Source organism: Lissotriton vulgaris, chromosome 12, assembly GCF_964263255.1.
Source record: "Lissotriton vulgaris chromosome 12, aLisVul1.2, whole genome shotgun sequence".
In the NCBI taxonomy this organism is placed as follows: domain Eukaryota; kingdom Metazoa; phylum Chordata; class Amphibia; order Caudata; family Salamandridae; genus Lissotriton; species Lissotriton vulgaris.
The window spans coordinates 36,427,937-36,446,369 of NC_141700.1; the positions used below are offsets into that span (position 1 = coordinate 36,427,937).

General features: G+C 47.5%; 1 protein-coding gene across 7 annotated transcripts in view; it reads right to left on the minus strand.

The window, feature by feature from the left end:
• CHERP (calcium homeostasis endoplasmic reticulum protein) overlaps positions 1-18,433 on the minus strand; it is a 138,802-nt gene that overhangs the window by 12,464 nt on the left and 107,905 nt on the right. For 4 of the 7 annotated variants that reach the window (XM_086946929.1, XM_086946928.1, XM_086946925.1 and 1 more), the window contains 2 exons: positions 10,664-10,714; positions 9,018-9,062 (listed from right to left, as the gene is read on the minus strand). In XM_086946929.1, coding sequence (XP_086803055.1) covers positions 9,018-9,062; positions 10,664-10,714 — 96 coding nt within the window. The remainder of the gene's footprint in view (positions 1-9,017; positions 9,063-10,663; positions 10,715-18,433) is intronic. The other 3 variants (XM_086946930.1, XM_086946927.1, XM_086946926.1) reach the window with 1 other exon arrangement.

The window sequence follows — 18,433 nt, forward strand, 5'->3', positions numbered from 1 at the left end:
GTTGACGGGCGTACCTTCCCAGGATCGCTAAGGCATTACCCGCTCGCACCAGCAAACTTGCCATCGATGAGAATCTTTTTCCCACGTCAGTGGTGCCGAAGGGTTGCGCGATTTCCTCTGCGCTGCCTGCGAGATTACAGAGTCTGGTCTTGGATGACCTGTCAAGGCCGCAGGGGCATCATCGGGTGCCTTGTACTTCTTATCGAGACGCGGTAGCACCGGGACCACCGTCGCCGGGTGTGTCATTGCCTTTATGCCCTCTTTCCATAGGTGATCCACGATAGGAATGGACCTGGCAGTCTTCCGAAAGGGTTCCTTAAAATCATATAAGAAACAATCTGTGGTAACCTTAGGCATTGCCAATTTAAATCTTGCCGCAGCTCTCTCCATCAGCTGATGGAAGCCCCCAATATCCGCTGGCGGGGAGTCCGCCGGGTCCGGATTTGGCGATGCGGGATTGTCAATAACATATTCATCATATTCTGTGTCGGGATTAGAGACATGATCCGACTGTTGGTCCTCATCCGAGGATTCATCAACATCATGAGTCCCTGGCAATCCAGAGGAATCATGTTGGAAGGACGCTTGAGGCTGTGGAGAAGTTGGAGCCGTTAAAGTAGGTGGCACCAATGAAGCCTGAGTCCTTGAAGGCGTAGCAGGCGTTGACGTATTTGGTAGATCTACTGGCCTTAGATTTATAGTCTTGTAGCATCTTATGTAGATCTTGCAGGAAAGACGTTGGCACTGAAACCATTTCCTGTTCAGGTTGCTGCTGACCATGACCACTTTCCTCGTGGCCGTATTCGCCCTCTGAGTCAGTGTCCTGGAATTTGACAAATAGTTGGGAAGGACTATTGGCATAGCTATATGCATCTTGTTCATCCTCCTCTGATTCTCCCTCTTGAAGGAGCATGGTAGGTAACAGAGGGGACACCGTCCTTGGAGAAGTCATCTCTGGCGTGATCCGCGTCACAGAAATGGTAATCCGCTTTTCTGTGGACAATATCGTCGGTTCCGTAGTCGACGGTTGTATGTACGCCGTCGAGATAGGTGCCGTGGACGTCGTCGACGATGAAACTGTCGACACGCCAGCCGTTGTCATAGTCACTGTAGTACGTCGACGAGACCGCAGCCGTCGACACCGTCGTCGACGGGGCCTTCGTCGTCGACGGGGCCTTCGACGTCGACGGGGCCTTCGACGTCGACGGGGCCTTCGACGTCGACGGGGCCTTCGACGTCGACGGGGCCTTCGACGTCGACGGGGCCTTCGTCGTCGACTGGGCTTTCGTCGTCGGCTGGGCTTTCGTCGTTGACGACTCCTTCGTCGACACCCTTCAAGCTGGTACCTTTGTCGTCGGCGTCTTCAGTTTCTCCGTCGACGGCGAGGACTCCGCCGTCGACGGTAGCGACGTCGACGAACCTCCTGTCCACGGAGTCTTCGATGTCCTCGTTGACGGGCCTCCCGCTGTCTACGTCTTCGTCGTCGAGGACTTAGAAGTCCTCTCAGAAGACTGGAATGAAGGTGTTTTGAAGGCTGTAGCAGTCTTCTCACCTGTAGAAGGCGTAGAAGGTCCATCCCTCTCCTGTACACTTCCGTGAGGAGATTTGCTGGGACCTGGGCTCTCAGACTCACGGGGGTCTTTTTTGAGGCCTTTGAAGATCTTCCCACAGAAGTAGAAGGGGAACCCCTACCCCTTTTCACTGACCTTCTTGTAGGAGACATCGATCCAGCATCCTCACTGTCACTTGAGACAGTATCCTTCCTTGATTTAAGCTTTTGCAGCCATGTCAGGAGCCTACCCTCACGGTCCCGGAGGGTTTTGGCGGAAAAAGTGCGACAGATCTGACAGTCAGCAGCCTGGTGGTCAGGATAGAGGCAATAAATGCAGTCCTTATGCTTATCCTCCACAAAAAGCCTTATCTTGCCACAGGAAGAACAAGGCTTGAAAAGGGCTTTTTTCTTCTCAATTTCCGACATCCTGGAAGGTAGTAACAATCCTGAAGAGAATCTGGAAGATTCTGAAGAAAATCCTTTAGAAAATCCTGAAGTAATCCTTTTGAAGAGTAGAGGTTGAGCAGAGCTCAAAGGAGACTCCCTAGCACAACGTGCGGTAGAAAATTACTCCGCTCACCCCTAACAGCACAGCTCTCACACACAACACACCTAACCTAGTCCAGCACCAGGACAACACGCACTGCGACAAATCCCCCCTTCATCCCCCCCATTCTCAGTCCCCATTACCCTCTAACCAATCACGCAGAACACACCTCCTCTCTTAATTTAACTCCCCCATCCCACAACAGGACCATCCCCTATCCCATTTCCCCTCCTACTCTCAGCCCCCATTACCCTTCCTGCTCCCCCACCACGACTATCAGTCTCCCAGCATACACCCTGACCCCCCGCCTACCACCAACCTCCTCCCTACCTCATCCACACCCCTCCCGCCCAAAACATCTCTCCTCCCTAACACCTTCCCTTACACCAACACAACGCATACCTCCTCGAACACCAGCCCACGCTCCCACCTGCACACGAATTCCCTGGTCAGCCATTCACCTCTGACTGCCGCCCCCACCTCCACCACCTACCCCACGATGGACATCATCATGGCCACCCTCACTCAGATCAAAGAAGAAATACACAACATCAAGGAACTACTCGCCACCCACCCCATAAACCCAGCACCCACCTCCCCTCCCAACTTGTCTCCTACCCCTCCAGCTGACTCCCTCACTCAACACGCCCCAAACCGGGCGTCAATTGCTGCCCATAGGCGCAGCAATTGCCCTCGTCCCCCTCGTCGTCCCTACAACCCCCCCTCACACAACTACACCTCCCCGCCCAACGGGTCCCCCACCCTTCCGACTAACTCTCTCACTCAACTCTCCCCCAACCTGACCTCACTCCCAGCTAGCAATCGCAACAACCGCCCTCGTCGCACCCACAACTCTACTTCTGACCGCGACACTCTCACCCTTCTCCGCTCCTACGACCCAGCCCCCCAAAATCACAACCACCCCACACCTCAACATTCCCACGATACACTCAAATCTCCTTAGACCCCCCACACTAAACAGCAGATTCTCCATCCCCAATAACCTTAGAAAAGTCCCTCTCTCTCTAGAACCATCTACCACCCTCAACACACCTCGTCTCAAATGCACTCTCCTCAACTGTAGATCGGCCTCGAAACACTCTGCCGCTATTGCTGATCTCCTCTTATCAACGGACCTTGACCTAATCATCCTGACCGAAACATGGCTAACTGAATCTTCGACACCTATAATGGACATTCTGGTTCCTCCCAACTACCACATTATTAGGCTAGACAGAACAGGCAAATTAGGTGGTGGAATCGCATGCATCTACAGGAATAACCTCTCTGTTCAGAAAGTCAATTCTACCTCCCTACCATCCCCAACAACCTGGGAATACATCTGCCTTGACATTATCAGCGAGGGCAAACCAATATGTTTTCTTCACAGCATCTACCACCCACCCAGGGACAACTTCACCTTTTCCCAACAAATCATGGATATGATCTCAAACAATTCTGGACGGCAGCTCACCCAAATATACCTTGGTGACTTCAACCTCCACTGGAATGATAGCAAGGACGCGGTGGTAAATAGTCTTAAAAACTTCCTCGATGCCCTCAACCTCACCCAAATATGTAACAGCCCGACCCACGAGAAAGGTTCTATCCTCGACCTGGTCATCTCCAAAGAGGAATCTATCCAACTCGACTCCATCCAACCCTGTGACTGGTGTGATCATCATACTGTCACATTCTTTATCAATGAAAAAGTTAAAGTTAATCCGGCTCAAGTATCCAAGCCAAAAGTCTGGAAAAGAGACATGAAAAAACTCAACCCAGGCTCTCTGCCCCCTAACAGGTGCAATCTCCTACTGCCACCGACAGGCGATACGAACGTTCAAACACTGACTGACCATTATCTCAACGCTATGACCTCTATAATTAATGAGGCTGCACCTTTGCAGCTAAAAAGAGCCTCTACTAAAATCTCCAATCCATGGTACGACGGGAGACTCAATGAAGATAGACGAGACATGCGAATGGCAGAGCGTACCTGGAGATCAGCTCCCTCGACAATGCACCTAAAAGATCTGAAGAAAAAGAGAAACGCCTACTTCAGGAAAATAAAACGCTCAAAATCAGACTTCTTCAGCCTCCAGCTCGACCAAGCAAAAAAACGTCCGAGAAAACTGTTTGAGCTAATCAGATCACAATCCAAGGATCAACCCCAACCACTCATCACTGCGCGTGAGGCGCCATCCTGTGAAGACTTCGCTGCTTTCTTTTCCCAAAAAACTGACAACATAAAGAGCGATCTCCTCATTGACGCAAGCCTCTACTCCAAACCACAGTGCCTAGCAGCCACTGAACCAAAAAACAATGCCACATGGTCAACCTTTGGCACATACTCGGAAGAAGAAATTGGCAAACTGCTCAGCACCCTGAAACCATCCAATCACCTCACGGACCCCCTTCCTGCTGCAGCAGTAAAATACTTTACCCCCTTGCTTATCCCTCTCTGGACTGAAATTATCAACAGCTCTCTCCAACAGGGAAGCATACCTGACTCACTAAAAGTTGGTCAGGTCACACCTCTCCTAAAGAAACCTACAGCCGACCCCTCTGATCTCAACAATTACCGTCCCATTACCAATATTCCCACTCTCGCCAAACTGCTGGAAAAATGCGCACAACTACAATTGGCTAAACACATTGAACAATTTGATCTCCTCAACCCGCACCAGTCAGGCTTCCGAGCAGGGCACAGTACAGAAACGGCTATGACTCACATAATTGACGACGCACTTCAAATGCTAGACCAAAATGACACCTGCCTCCTCATCCTCCTTGATCTCTCTTCAGCATTTGATACTGTTAAACATGAGAATCTACTAGAGCTTCTAAACACAAGAATGGGCTTATCTGGAACTGTTCTCAAGTGGTTCACCTCCTTTCTTCACAACAGGTCGCAGAAATTCAAGAGCAACAACCGGATGTCCTCGCCAATACCCGTAACGCTAGGTGTCCCCCAAGGATCCTCTCTATCCCCAACTCTGTTCAACCTAGTCATGGAACCGCTCACCACCTTGCTACAAGCATCCAATGTACACTTTCACATGTACGCAGATGACACCCAACTTTATCTCAAATTACAGTCCCCCAAGAACATCTTGCTCCTGAACTCAACGATCAGATGCACCCAATCCTGGCTGGCCGTTAATCATCTCAAACTCAATGCCCTGAAAACAGAATTCCTTCTAATCTCACCTCCAGCGAAGGCCTCCACCACTCAAATTTGGCTTAAAGACCTAACTGTACTCAATGTCCAACCCACCATCGTGGACACAGCAAAATCCCTAGGCATAACACTCAACACCAATCTGAACATGCAGCAACATATCAGCAAGGCAACAAAGGGAGAAAACTTCCAGATCAATACTCTGAGGAAACTTAAACCCTTCCTCCCAGCCAAAGACTTCCAAACCGCAGTACAAGCACTAGTCATCCCTCGAATTGAATACGGCAGCATCGCCCTCTGTGGACTCCCCCTAACTACAACCGCACCCCTAAGAGCTTCTCTAAACGCTGCAGCGAGACTCATCACTGGGTCAAAAAAGCACTCCCATATTACCCCTGACTTGAAATCCCTGAACTGGCTGCCATTTGAAGCTAGAATACATCTAAAAATCGCCTGCATGACACACAAGGCGGTACATCTAAACTCACCCAGATACCTCGCTCAGAAACTGACAATCTCTGGAGGAGCTAGAAACACCAGAGGCACAAACAATCTTCTGTTGAAACCTCGAAGATTCCGGAAGGAAAAAACATATAAGCGCTCCTTCTCGGGAATGGCGCCTAGGATCTGGAACTCTCCCCCGCCCGAAACCAGGCTTATCTCTTCCACCACACTCTTTAAAAATGAAGTAAAAGCTATCCTCATGGCTAAATACACCTGAACTACTATTTTGATCACTGTTAGTACTCTGCACCAATCTATACTACATGTTTGACCCTTTTGATTATTTGTATTAACTGTTCTATTACTCACATGTTTGGCTTTGTAGCCACCTATTTGTACTACTTTGTTCTCATGTTGGGCTTAGTTGCCACCAACTTGTACTAATTGGCCTATTGATTTATCTGTTTAACCATGCCCATGTACTTCTCTTTGTAAAGCGCTCTGATATCTGCAAGGATCTTGTCCGCGCTATATAAAACTTTCAAAATAAAATAAATAAATAAAAATCTGAGGCTCTGAGGTTCCTTCAGGAAGGTTCTAAGTGGTGAGGCACTTCTGATTGGCTGAGGCCAAAGTTTGGTCTCTTTTACACATAGAGGGTGATATGCTACAAAAGGAAATGAGGCCTAGGCCTTTTTCCATTGTCTTTTGTACCTACAGCTATGGTATTTTTGATACCGAGACTCCCATTCCGACGACGGGGAATGATACAAAGCATGGGAATCTATGAAAGTTCCAATACTGGGGTAAGTGGAAGACCTTGCTGTTCTGAGCTAGTTGACTTTACCTATATAGTCTTTAGCACGGAGATATCCCATGTTGGCGATTCATGCGCTTTATAAATGAGCCAAATAAATAAACAAATAAATTTAATGTGCCTTTTTGTAAACTATCTACTAAACAATACCATTTGAGACACTGTTATATGCTATACAATACTTACCCTGGTCTCTACCGGGTTTACGGGTAACATACTGTAGTTTACTACATGAAGTTCTTACAGATGTCATGGCTTATTATTAGGTTCTATGGTATTTATTTTTTTCGCATTTTCGTCTGTATTTATCCATATTTATTTTTTAATCATTTTATCTGTATTTATCCAAATTTATTTTTGTGGCACGCAAAAGAAGACGCTGCAGCTAGTATTTTTTCACATTTATTTAAATAGACGATTCACTCTTTTTGCAGTTTTTTGTAGTGTGACTTTGCACCTACGGTACTGAAGTGCTTAACATGAGCAACAGTTTGATTACACAAGGATATTTTGATTTTTACAGACTCTAGGAAATTAAGGGATTTGGCCAGAATCATAGGATGGTGAGCCAAACCCGAGACTTGAGCCTATATGTTCACATCCATGGTGGTTAATTTACCCCAGTGATATGGGTAGTGAAGGTGACCTCCCAATCCTTTTGCCATTGCAGGGTTACATCCACTCTTAGCCCCCACATAAGTCACTCAATTCCTGCTGTTAAGCTAAGAAAATAAAGCTGAGTGATAATCCAGGAAAGTAAACAGGGCTCTTAGATTCCTGATTTCTTCCTATTTCCCCACAGCAGTGATGACCAGGCAAGTCGGTTAGTTCACTATCTGTACTCCTCACTAACGCTAACTGACCACAGCGTTCAAGTCCCTCCAAATCTACTACTCCCATTTTCTCCACCCACCACCTTTTTGGTTGATGTATACACCCATTGCCATATAATTAATAAAATAAATGTAAAGACAGATTCTACAGGTTGATACTTTAGGCCTCCAAGATTAATGCACTTGTAAGGGGCTCCAGCTTCCTCAATATAATTAGAGATCGGACTACAGAAATGTGTACCATCAACCTTTAGAAATCTATGCAGCTTTTACATGCTGAGAACTACTCAACAAGTCACCCTCGTGTGCTTGTTCCCCCCGCACCCCTTCAGTATTCTTGTAGTTACACCTGTGTACTAAAACGCTACAGTTAGCAGCAAGTTAGACTACCTGCAAGGTCTGCAAAGTACAGGGACTTAAGATTGTCCATTTATTTGAAAAGAAACAACAATGGCCTGGGCGCGCATTAACAGGTGATCATTGCATCGTTGGAATCCCGGCGTCTTGGGCAGAGCACTGCACCTCGCTCCGCCGGTATGCCAATCAGCCTGAAATGCATGCTTGCCTTTGCCACCCTGTAATTCACCTCGGTGTTGTGTTTGGCTCTAGGCTGTAGCTGTGAACCAGGCGCTGCTGTACATCAGATGTGCAGATGTTCACACGCACTTTAAGATGCGTAATTCGAAGACAAAGAGAACATCACTGTCCTGCTGCTTCCGGACATGCAGTTACTACAAGATGATGGTGAGACAACTAATGACCAAAATCATGGTGTTGACAGGACGTCTGGGGGCGTGTCAATTAACCCTGTGGCATGGTCAATAGCGTGTGATGTATTGTTAAAGGCAGATAAGCGCTCTCGGCCTGCTGCTGTCTGGGAGGTACAGAGGCTCGCTCATTAACTAATCAGTCTCCCTTGGCAGCAGAGTGCTTGGCCAGACTCGGAAGGGCGGGTGATTTAGAGGGGAGAATAATCTGCAGGACATCGCAGTAGCGGTTTCAAATTTCTTTCCTTGGCCCCTGTGTGCCTCAGACACTAATTTTACAGAGGAGCACATAGACACCATAAAGCCAGTTGATAAGTATTGTTCTGTTTCTATTTATAAATACAGACAAAAGAACTTTAGTTTTCCGTCTGTATTTATATGTATAAATCCGTTTAAATGGAAAACCGGGAGCCCTACTTATTATCGATTAAGTGCTTACAATACCTTTCACTAAAAGGGTGGGGTAGCACAACAATGAACAGGATTATATCCGCTTCAAGACCTCAATAGTAAGTGGTTCCTTTAAACTATCAAATGATTTCCAATGACATTGTGGTATCACATTATGAAATCCTTTGACCTTCTGATGGGAGTTTTAGTGATTGACCTAGTAAGAAAAGCAGGCCATTCTGCATGCCCGATCTGTGGTCTACCCACCTACAAAATGATGAAAGGCCAGACGTTCATAGATAGTAAGGTCGTTAAATCCAAGCAGGCAGAGCATTTTAACTGGTTGAAGAATGGTGCGGCCTCCAACCCCACGCCACCAACAAGGCAGCAAACCTTACAACCCACACAACCAATCCCGCACGTGGGAGAAGCAATGTCGAAAATGTACAAGAAATGTATACAGTAAGTAGAAGAAATGTTATTCACCAGGGGTGACGAAGGCATCTGGAGGCCAGCTGCCTTTATCGTCATCTGGAATACAAGAGATTAGCTCTGTAAAACACCATTATATTAACAGGTATCGCATTTTGTACAGGATCTTTTGTACAAAGAAAGCTAACTAAATACACACTACATAAAACGTTCATATACACAAGAACAACGTTGTTAATATACACCAGAACAATTTTGTTAATCACATTTTAATTGCATTAAAAAAAAGTTTTAACTGCCTACCAGAAGTTCTTTTTACTGCATACACTACTTTGGATATATATCTAACGTTATTTACGCCATGAACACGCTACAAAAATAAATATGCAAGCAGTAGGTCTAGAGAATAAAAGGTGACAAAAACAGTACCAGTGATCCCAGCACAGCCTTAAAACCAGCATTTCAAGTCCTGAACTGAACCTGTCCAGGGTCTGTGCTACGACGAGGCTCAAGAAAGCCTTTTCTGAGTTCATATTTACTGCATTTCCATGCCTCACGAATCTTCAATCTCAGATTCGCTATTTTTCGTAACATCTCCTACAGTGTCGCAAGGTATAGTAGGGAACCATGAACCTAACCAGCACATGCGTTAGGTCTGCTTTAAGATCCGAGGGCCTGTGAGAGTCAGACATGATTAGGAGTCTTAAGTGCCCTACCAGAAAGCAATGCCACTGCCATCTTTTATCCTAGGTGGGCCATGAGCCAAGAAGGCCTACAATAGTTTGTCATGCAATAAAAATCTTGCACACAACTATGCAATTCAGCAAATTCCAAAGACCTGCTAATGAGATCATGAAACCTTTGGCGTGTCCTAAAACTCTACAACTAAACATTTTATTCCTAAAAACATGAGGCTTAAATAACCATGAAATAGCCTTTAGCCTGCCATCCTTCGTTTCAGCATCTGGTGAATCAACAACAGGAATTTTTAATTGGTCAAAACACTACTAGTAAATTATCAAAGCAGTAGGAATGCCTGAAATAAGTTAGGGACGTGAAGGATAGCCCGTGCAGGGCTGGCAGCAATCCATAGGAGTCACCCAACCTGCCATTTCCTGTGAATAGGATGGGGGTCACTCGGGTAACTGGTCTCAATTACCCGACCACCATGGTAGACTATTGGTACAGGCATTGGTGCGGCCACGGCTAAGCTGCTGTCCTTGCAGCAGTGTGACTGTCCTGCAATGCAATGCAATGAACACCAAACAAAAGGATGCCCTGAATCCACTGTGAAAACACCCCAGTGAATAATGGGTTTAAGAATTCAAAAGGCTACTGCTCCCCACTATTTTGCAAGCAGTTGGGTGGCACAGTTTGAAAACAAACTGGAGTTGCTCACATGAATTGACTAAACTATAAGATATAACTAGGTCCAGCTTTGCAGACTAGAGTAACCATTTCCTGAAGAAAACAATGAGAAGGCAAAAATGAAAGCCACAAAAATAAAAACTCCGGCTGCATAGCAGCAAGCGGACAGGAAGAAGAAAAAAAATCACTTACTATTATCAACAGCGTGAATGTGGTTTCACAGCAAAAGTCCCAAAATGAAGCACCATGATAGTATGTAAGCCTCTTCGGGTAGACTTTTGCTTTTTGTGGGTGAACTGAAACTGAGCAGTAGCATAACAAAGACAACTTACCACCTGCAGGCGGCGTGGCGCCGGCTGGGAACGGGCCTCCTGCCTTGAAATCTAAGGAGTAGGAAAGGTAAAGCACAAAGAGTGAGTAAAACAAAAGAAACATAAGCAATGACAGTCAGAGAATGGATCGTGGTAGTGGGGAATAGCAGGATGGAGACCGTCAACGCCTGCTGAAGATTCCGAGACCATACTGCTTTACTTTCAGAATATCCACCAGGCCAGAGTACCACAAGGCCACCAGTCTTCAATCATTCCAACAATTTAGCAGGCGGCCACTAGCAGTGATGATTTGTCCCCATCATTCTTAGATGGTTTACCACTCCCTGAATGTTCTCCTTGAGGGTACTGGTAATATCCAAATATTACTTGAGAATTTGACCCATTATCATAAGGTGTGTTCATGTTTGATAATATTTTGAAGGATGTGTCTGCCACAACTTGGCTGCTAGCTCTACAATGTACCACATGACTCTAGAAACATTTAAAGCTCTTGAATGGTATGTTGTCCTCGCTGTCTTACAGAAAAAAGGGAAAGTCTGGATGAGTGGGTGCAGAGTCATCCAAAGGGGCTACAGTTGGGAGACATGGGTTGCCACTTAGGAAGAATCTACTGCCTCCATACATGGGCAATAAATGTCTGCCTTATGTCCTGCTAACTATTCATTTTTTTAATGCTTGAAATATGTTTGCTGCTCTTCATTTACTTACTGGCTGCGCACAGCAGCAAGAAGTTCTTCGAGTGACACAGAATGCTGCGTTCGATTAATGTTGATTAACATGGGGTGATTTCAAAAAGTTGCGTTCATGGATATAGTCCACACCACAACTATACTCAGAAGATTATACCTTTATGTTCTTAGCTATCTCGGATGGAAACTATTTAATGATGAATTGACTGCAAGGCATGGATAGCTGCTCCAAAGTTCGACCACCCAACCTTACTCTAAGAGTAAAGCACATGGTAAAGTTTATAAATAAGGCTTTCAGTTTACCGTTTTACAGATTTTAACAAATAAATACAGAAAACCATCTATTTCCTGTCTGTACTTATTTTTAAAAGCAGAAAACTACAGAAAATAGTGCTTCTTGAGAGTGACTCTTCTTGTCCTTCATGAATTCCAGGGCAACTGCTGAGCAGATAGACACCATAGGGATTTAAAAACATGATGAGGTTACATTAAATACAGGCATATGTTAACATATATTTGTATACAATGGTAATACTTACTTCTCTGTGTATTGTAATATTTGGCTTAATTTGCTAAAAATCAACAGCAATCAAAGTAGGAGTGCACGTTTATCATTTAAATAAATGTGGAAATATACCATTTTATGACCACATTTATTTTCAAACAATAAAATAAATAGGGCTAAATACCAATAAAATGGCCCAAAAATAAATTTGGATAAATACAAACAGAAATGTTTTAAAACAACACATTAAACCGGGAAGCCGGTTTATAAATACGCTACTTATCATGATGCCAGTCCGCCTCTGCTTACTACAACAGCTTTCTGACATCAGGTTACTTTCAAATCTCTCTGCTTTTCCCACAATCACCTGGATGAAAAGGGCACAACATCCCCAACAAACAGCTCTAATGGGTGGCCAAACTTCAGCAGTTAGAAAGGAGGTAGATACTTTGCTGCAGTAGGGGCCCAACTATGGAACTCACTCACTATGAATGTGCACATCGAAGATAACCATCAGTGGGCCAGGAAAGATCAGTGCCAAACTCATCTTGACTTTGTTCTCTTTTGGTACCCCTCCTACTAGTCATCTCAAACATATGAGGAAAAGGTCTTCTGAAAAGGCTAAACGCACCTGCCCACCTCTTGCTGAAACTTGGGTTTGAAGACAGGAGAAAGTTTCTCACTCACTGAACTAGGTACCGTAAAACAAGTGGTATCTAAATCCATTTGCAGGACTTGCTATGATTTTTTGCCCTCACAGCTGTTTTTAGGTCGAGGGACCGTCGCACTGCGAAGCAGTGGGCAGAGTCCCGAAGATTTCATGTTTTGGAGTTAGAGGGCTTGGAACCCGCCCCTCTTCTCCATTGGCTGGCTTCCTAAACGGAGGCCAGCCATTGGAGGAGAAGGGAGTCACTTGTTTCAAGCCCTGTCTTTTTCGGATTGAGGGGTGTGTTTTTTTGTTTCTTTCTATTTACTTCCTCTCCTCTTCCCATTAGCTGGAATTTTACCTTCCAGCCAATGGGAAGAGGAGAGAACGTAAACACACCCCTCAATCCGAAATATTACCCTGCTTTCTCGAGGCATTTCTACTTTGCCTCTCGGAGAAAGATGGTGGTGCTTCAGCCCCTTCCCGTGCCTGCCCCCAATATCAGAGGCCCGTGCCTGAAATCCCGGGCTCCGGGCCCCTTTTCCCGGTCATGACGTATGCATGGCGATGCACGTTGAGCGCGAGGCAGCCGGGGTGCTCTGCGGAGCTGCTGCTCTTCTGAAATCCCAGCCAAAGGCCCACTGATCTCTGCGTGGTTTCAGATACGTTCGAGCTGGACACTGAGTAGGTAAGCTTGGGTGCAGCTATGTGACCTCGGCGGTGTGAAAGGTTGACCGGGAGAGGGAGTCAGGGGCCCGGACATCTCACGGAAGATGGCAGCCGAAGTGATAAAATGGCGACCAGAGTGCCCGGTAGAAAAACTTAAGGTGTGGTTGGTCATGTGAGGCTGAAGGATTTGATTGACTCTGGACGCTGGGAGACCGATGCACTTACTCCGATTTTGCTGCTTTATGGAGGTGCCAAAGGCTCGTTGAAGGCGCGTCTGTGAGGGTGGCGGTTGGGTGGGGCGCCTTGTCGCTCGTCCGCATCTGTGACGTATCAGTGGCCCGTGGGACTTCATGGAGACCAGGCTCTGGAAAGTAAACAGCCCGATGGGCCCGGAGCGGCGGTAGGGTTGAGCCGCATGGAGCACTGGCGGCTGAAATCGCTTAGTATTTAAGGAAATAGAAGTCAACAGTTGCCATTTTATTTTATTTTGGTTGCTAAATGGAAACCTAAAAAGAAAAAGTGTGCATTATGCACGCCCAATGATGGCCAATCTTTGGGGGTCCTACAGCAGCTGCACGCCCCATGCAGCTGTTGCACTATTGGCATCCGAACTAGTGCCTGCAAGGGTACGATGGGCACTTATGGAAGCACGCAGATTTCCCGGTTCTGTCTCTTATGTAGTATAACATAAATGCTTCAGGTGCAGAGTCCCGCGATTCTGTGCCCCGGTGCCACTGTACCTACTGAACTCATAGCAGACATTCCCCTGATTGGTGTCTAGTAAGTTGCATCTGACGCCGTGGCCAAGGGCCACTGTACCGCCCCGTGAGAAGGAAGGCTCATGGGGTGGCTTGTGAGCGAGGGCGGCTCGGCGGCCACTGGCGGGCAGGTCTAGGCTTGCACCGGTGCCCTCTGTGTCCCGAACCCCTTCGTAAGACCAAATAAGACCCCAACTCGCCTCGCGTTGGGCTCCGCAGACAGCCTTGGAGTTGGACGCATCTTTAGGGCAACAGGCAGCACAGGTGGGGAGGGTGACAGGTGCCCAAAACCGGCCTTCACTTCCAAGGCTTGGGTGTCGCCACACAGCGTGACTTAACATCCGCCCACTGCCCTCAAGTGTTGCGCACGCGAACAATCCCCGCAGGACAGCACTGCTCAGAAAACGATGCGGCTCACACCCGCCAGTACTGTCAAACCACACGCTGCTCTGTTCGGGCAGTAAAAGCAGAGCACTGCTGTGCCCTCTGCTGAGTACTGACTAATTCTGGAGGACATGCGCCCAGGTACAGGGGATAGCGCTTGCGGGGATACAGCTGAAAACCAAGAGGATCTAGGCACTAGCAGCCTAGGGGAATCGGTGCTGGATTGGGGATTGGGAACACGGACTACTGCAATGTAGGGAACACGGACTACTGCAATGTAGGGAACACTGCCCGGGGAAGTATCTGTTGCAGGGTAGGACCACCCAAGGCGAGGACACGGCTGCATCCCAAAGGTGGGGGGTGGGGGGGGGCTTTGCTGCACCACTGCCACTGGCAGAACAGGAGCTAGTGCTTTCGGACAAACAGCTGAGGAACACATGTATCTAGGCACTAGCATTCTAGGGTCCCTGTGCTGGATGGGAAGAGTCACTTCTGCATCCTGGAGGCCACTGGCCGGGGGTGTCACTGCTGCAGCCTAGAAATACTTGGCTGAGGATACTCACTGCTGTAACCCAGGGGCCACTGGTGGAAGGGAGGGGGGCACGCCTGCAGTACAGGGGCTAGTGCTTGGGGGATACAGATGGAGCGGGTACTGCAGCAGGCTAGGGGAGCAGTGCCTGATTTAACGATTGCTGAAGCCCAGGGGGCACTGGTGGCGGCGCACCCTGCTGCACCATGGGGGCACCGGTAGGCGAAGGCTCTTTTTCAGCCCAGTGGTTACTAATGGGTTAATGGATTGGAATTCTACAGCAGTCTAGGGCCATTGGCGAGTGAGGGCACAGCTTCTGCCTAGGGCCACTGGTGAATGAGCATACAGCTGCTGCCAGGGTCACTGGTAAATGACGGTACTGCTGCTGCCTAGGGCCACTGGTGAAGGAGGATACTGCTGCTGCCTAGGGCCGCTGGTGAGTGAGGGTAGTGCTGCAGCCCAGGGCCACTGGTGAGTGAGGACACTGCTGCAGCCCGAGGCCACTGGTAAGCTAGGACACTGCTGCGGCCTAGGGCCACTGACGAGGGAGAATCAGATGTAGCCAAAGGCCACTGTTGAGCGAGGACTGTGTTGCAGCCTAGGGCCACTGATGAGCCAGAACACTGCTGCAGCCTCGGGTCACTGATAGGTGAGAACTCTGCTGCAGCCTAAGGCAACTGGTAAGCTAGGACACTGCTGCTGCCTAGGGCCACTGGTGAGCGAGGACTCTGTTGTTGCCTAGGGCCACTGGTGAGTGAGAACCCCTCAGCAGCCTAGGGCCACTGGTGAGCAAGCACACTGTTGCAGCCGTGGGCCACTGGTGAGTGAACACTGCTGCAGCTTAGGGCCACCGGTGAGCCAGAACACTGCTGCAGCCTAGGGCCACTGACCGGTGAGAACTACGCTGCAGCCTAAGGCCACTGGTAAGCTAGGACTCTTTTGAAGCCTAGGGCCACTGGTGAGTGAGGACACTGCTGCAGCCTAGGGGCACTGCTGAGAGAGGACACTGCTGCACCCTATGGCCACTGGTGAGCTAGGACACTGCTGCAGCCTAGGGGCACTGGTGAGTGAGGACATTGCTGCATCCTAGGGCCACTGTTGAGTGAGGACACTGCTGCACCCTATGGCCACTGGTGAGCTAGGACACTGCTGCAGCCTAGGGGCACTGGTGAGTGAGGACACTGCTCCTGCCTAGGGGCACTGGTGAGTGAGGACACTGCTGCAGCCTAGGGGCACTGATGAGTGAGGACACTGCTGCACCCTATGGCCACTGGTGAGCTAGGACACTGCTGCAGCCTAGGGGCACTGGTGAGTGAGGACACTGCTGCAGCCTAGGGGGACTGCTGAGTGAGGACACTGCTGCACCCTATGGCCCCTGGTGAGCTAGGACACTGCTGCAGCCTAGGGCTACTGCTGAGTGAGGACACTGCTGCTATTGGCATTGTAAATGACAATGCTATTTATTTAACGATTAAGCTATTGGCAATGTTAATGACAATGCCATTTATTTCATTAAAAAAAAAAGTCATGAGCAATGCCAATAGCTCTACCTTTAATAATGCCAAGACCATTGCATTGTAAATGCTTGTTTCTCTAGCCCATTCAGGACGGTACTGATGGATACTTTTGGGTCATTATGGAGGGTGGGCCGGTCAGATTTAACAGGAGAGGAATTTCTCTGCACGATCAGGTCATAAATCCCTGCTCAGGTCCAACCTTTGTTGAAGAACCTCGCCTAGACTACAGGTCATCAAGACATGGTTCATTAATACATTTGGAATCTGGCTCATTTGTTGTCCCCCTTACACGATCAACACCAAGCGTTCAATTCTAGGCCGAATCCGTGTAGGACTGAAAAAATGCAAGCTTCATTCACGGACTCTAGACTCAGTATCTGTGAGAACGCCCAAGGATGAAACAGCTGCACTTCAGAGCCAGACTTTTGCAAACACACTTTGTAACATGAACCAAGGAATCAACACTCCCCTAAAAGCAGATCATTTACAAGCACTATGCTTGGTCCACGTGAGATTAATCCTGGACAGCACATTATCTTGGAGAGAGGGAAATTGTTATTGATCTAGAATGACGACTGCTCGTTCCCGCCTTCTCATGGGGTGGGAGGCTTATTATAAAGGGTATTCATCTTTCTTCCTGGTCCCTAGGGAGGCAGTCCACAGTAGATACGAAAGATCTTGTGGTGCAGTAATACCCTTTCTTCCTGAAAAGTCTGGTTGCTCCTAACTATTAACTTCACTTATGCACATTTTATTTACTGAATGGGCTCTTCTTAATAGTGCACGAAGTGAACAATAATCGAAATTTGCTTTAAATAAAACAGGGAGGTCCGGTCCCGTACACCCATATGTGCAAAGAGCGAGTGGTAAAAGATTGCTGTGATATATTAGGGGCTTGCTTACTTTTCATAGCCTTTAAAAAACATTCACCCTTCCTTATTTAGGACTTGTGCTTACCTAGGATAGTTTGAACCAGAACATCGGGCATCAACAGATACCACTGGGGAATTGCCCTGGACATGGGTATGCTCCTCACATACCAGAAGACACCCCTGATAAGCCAGCTTGACAGCGGCAACCCCCAAAATCTTTTAACGGAGATTGACAGGAAGTTGGAGCTCGGCTTGCAGCCTTTCTGAAAATTGCTGCCTGGGTCATCTCCACTTCTGGAAAGCCCAGATAGTCCTGAGATGAGCTCAACAAGCTCTGAAGAGTCCCTCAAGACATATCTGAATGGTACTTCATGACTAGCTGTTTGATTCTGCTCCCAGCGTACTTATCCAGCATTAGGTTTGCACTGTATGGTATTCAGGAAATAGCAGATGCAGTATTAGGTCCTAGGGCATGTGACATGCCTCTTGCCTCTACAACACCTTTGTCTAAATTAGGCCATGGCACCTCAAAGTAGGTTTAGGAATTACAAGGAGGCACCTAATGTTTGCTTAAAAAAATTTCAGCAACACTGGGGCACTTTTGCAAATCAGTAACTGTACTTCAGAGCTGTGAAGGCACTACAGGGCTTAACGTGGAAGAGCAGACTGCAGTCACACGCCGCAGCTCCTAGATCCAAAGCTGACCCCACAATTTACTAGGTGAAAATTTGCTAGATAACAAAATGTTGGAGCCACTTCAACCACATTTTAAGTTTTTAACCAACAGCATGGCACTTCGAACAACTTGAAAGGAACAAAACAATCTTCAGCAACAAAGACCTTTTAAGAATTATTTCAGAAACAGTATGCAGACATTGCAAGTATAGCTTTTTTCACTGCAGCATAACGTTCACCAGCAATGTCCAATGGTCACAGAGCCCACAGTCCAAGTACTGAAAAGGAAATGTTTCTAAAGTATAAAAGAAAAGGCAAACTGTGATAGAAGTCACTGTGTATCCGTCAGATAAAGACTTGGGCCAGCAAGGTGCATGAACTTGGCCAATAGGTTTTGGCGTGGGACATCTTAGCAATACGAAAGCTAAGTTGGCAACTAATCCCTTGTCACTGAAGGCAATTTAATGGAGCCAAGAGTTTTTAAGCTAATTGTAATCGATATGCTGGGGAGGGGCCAGCTTTCCAC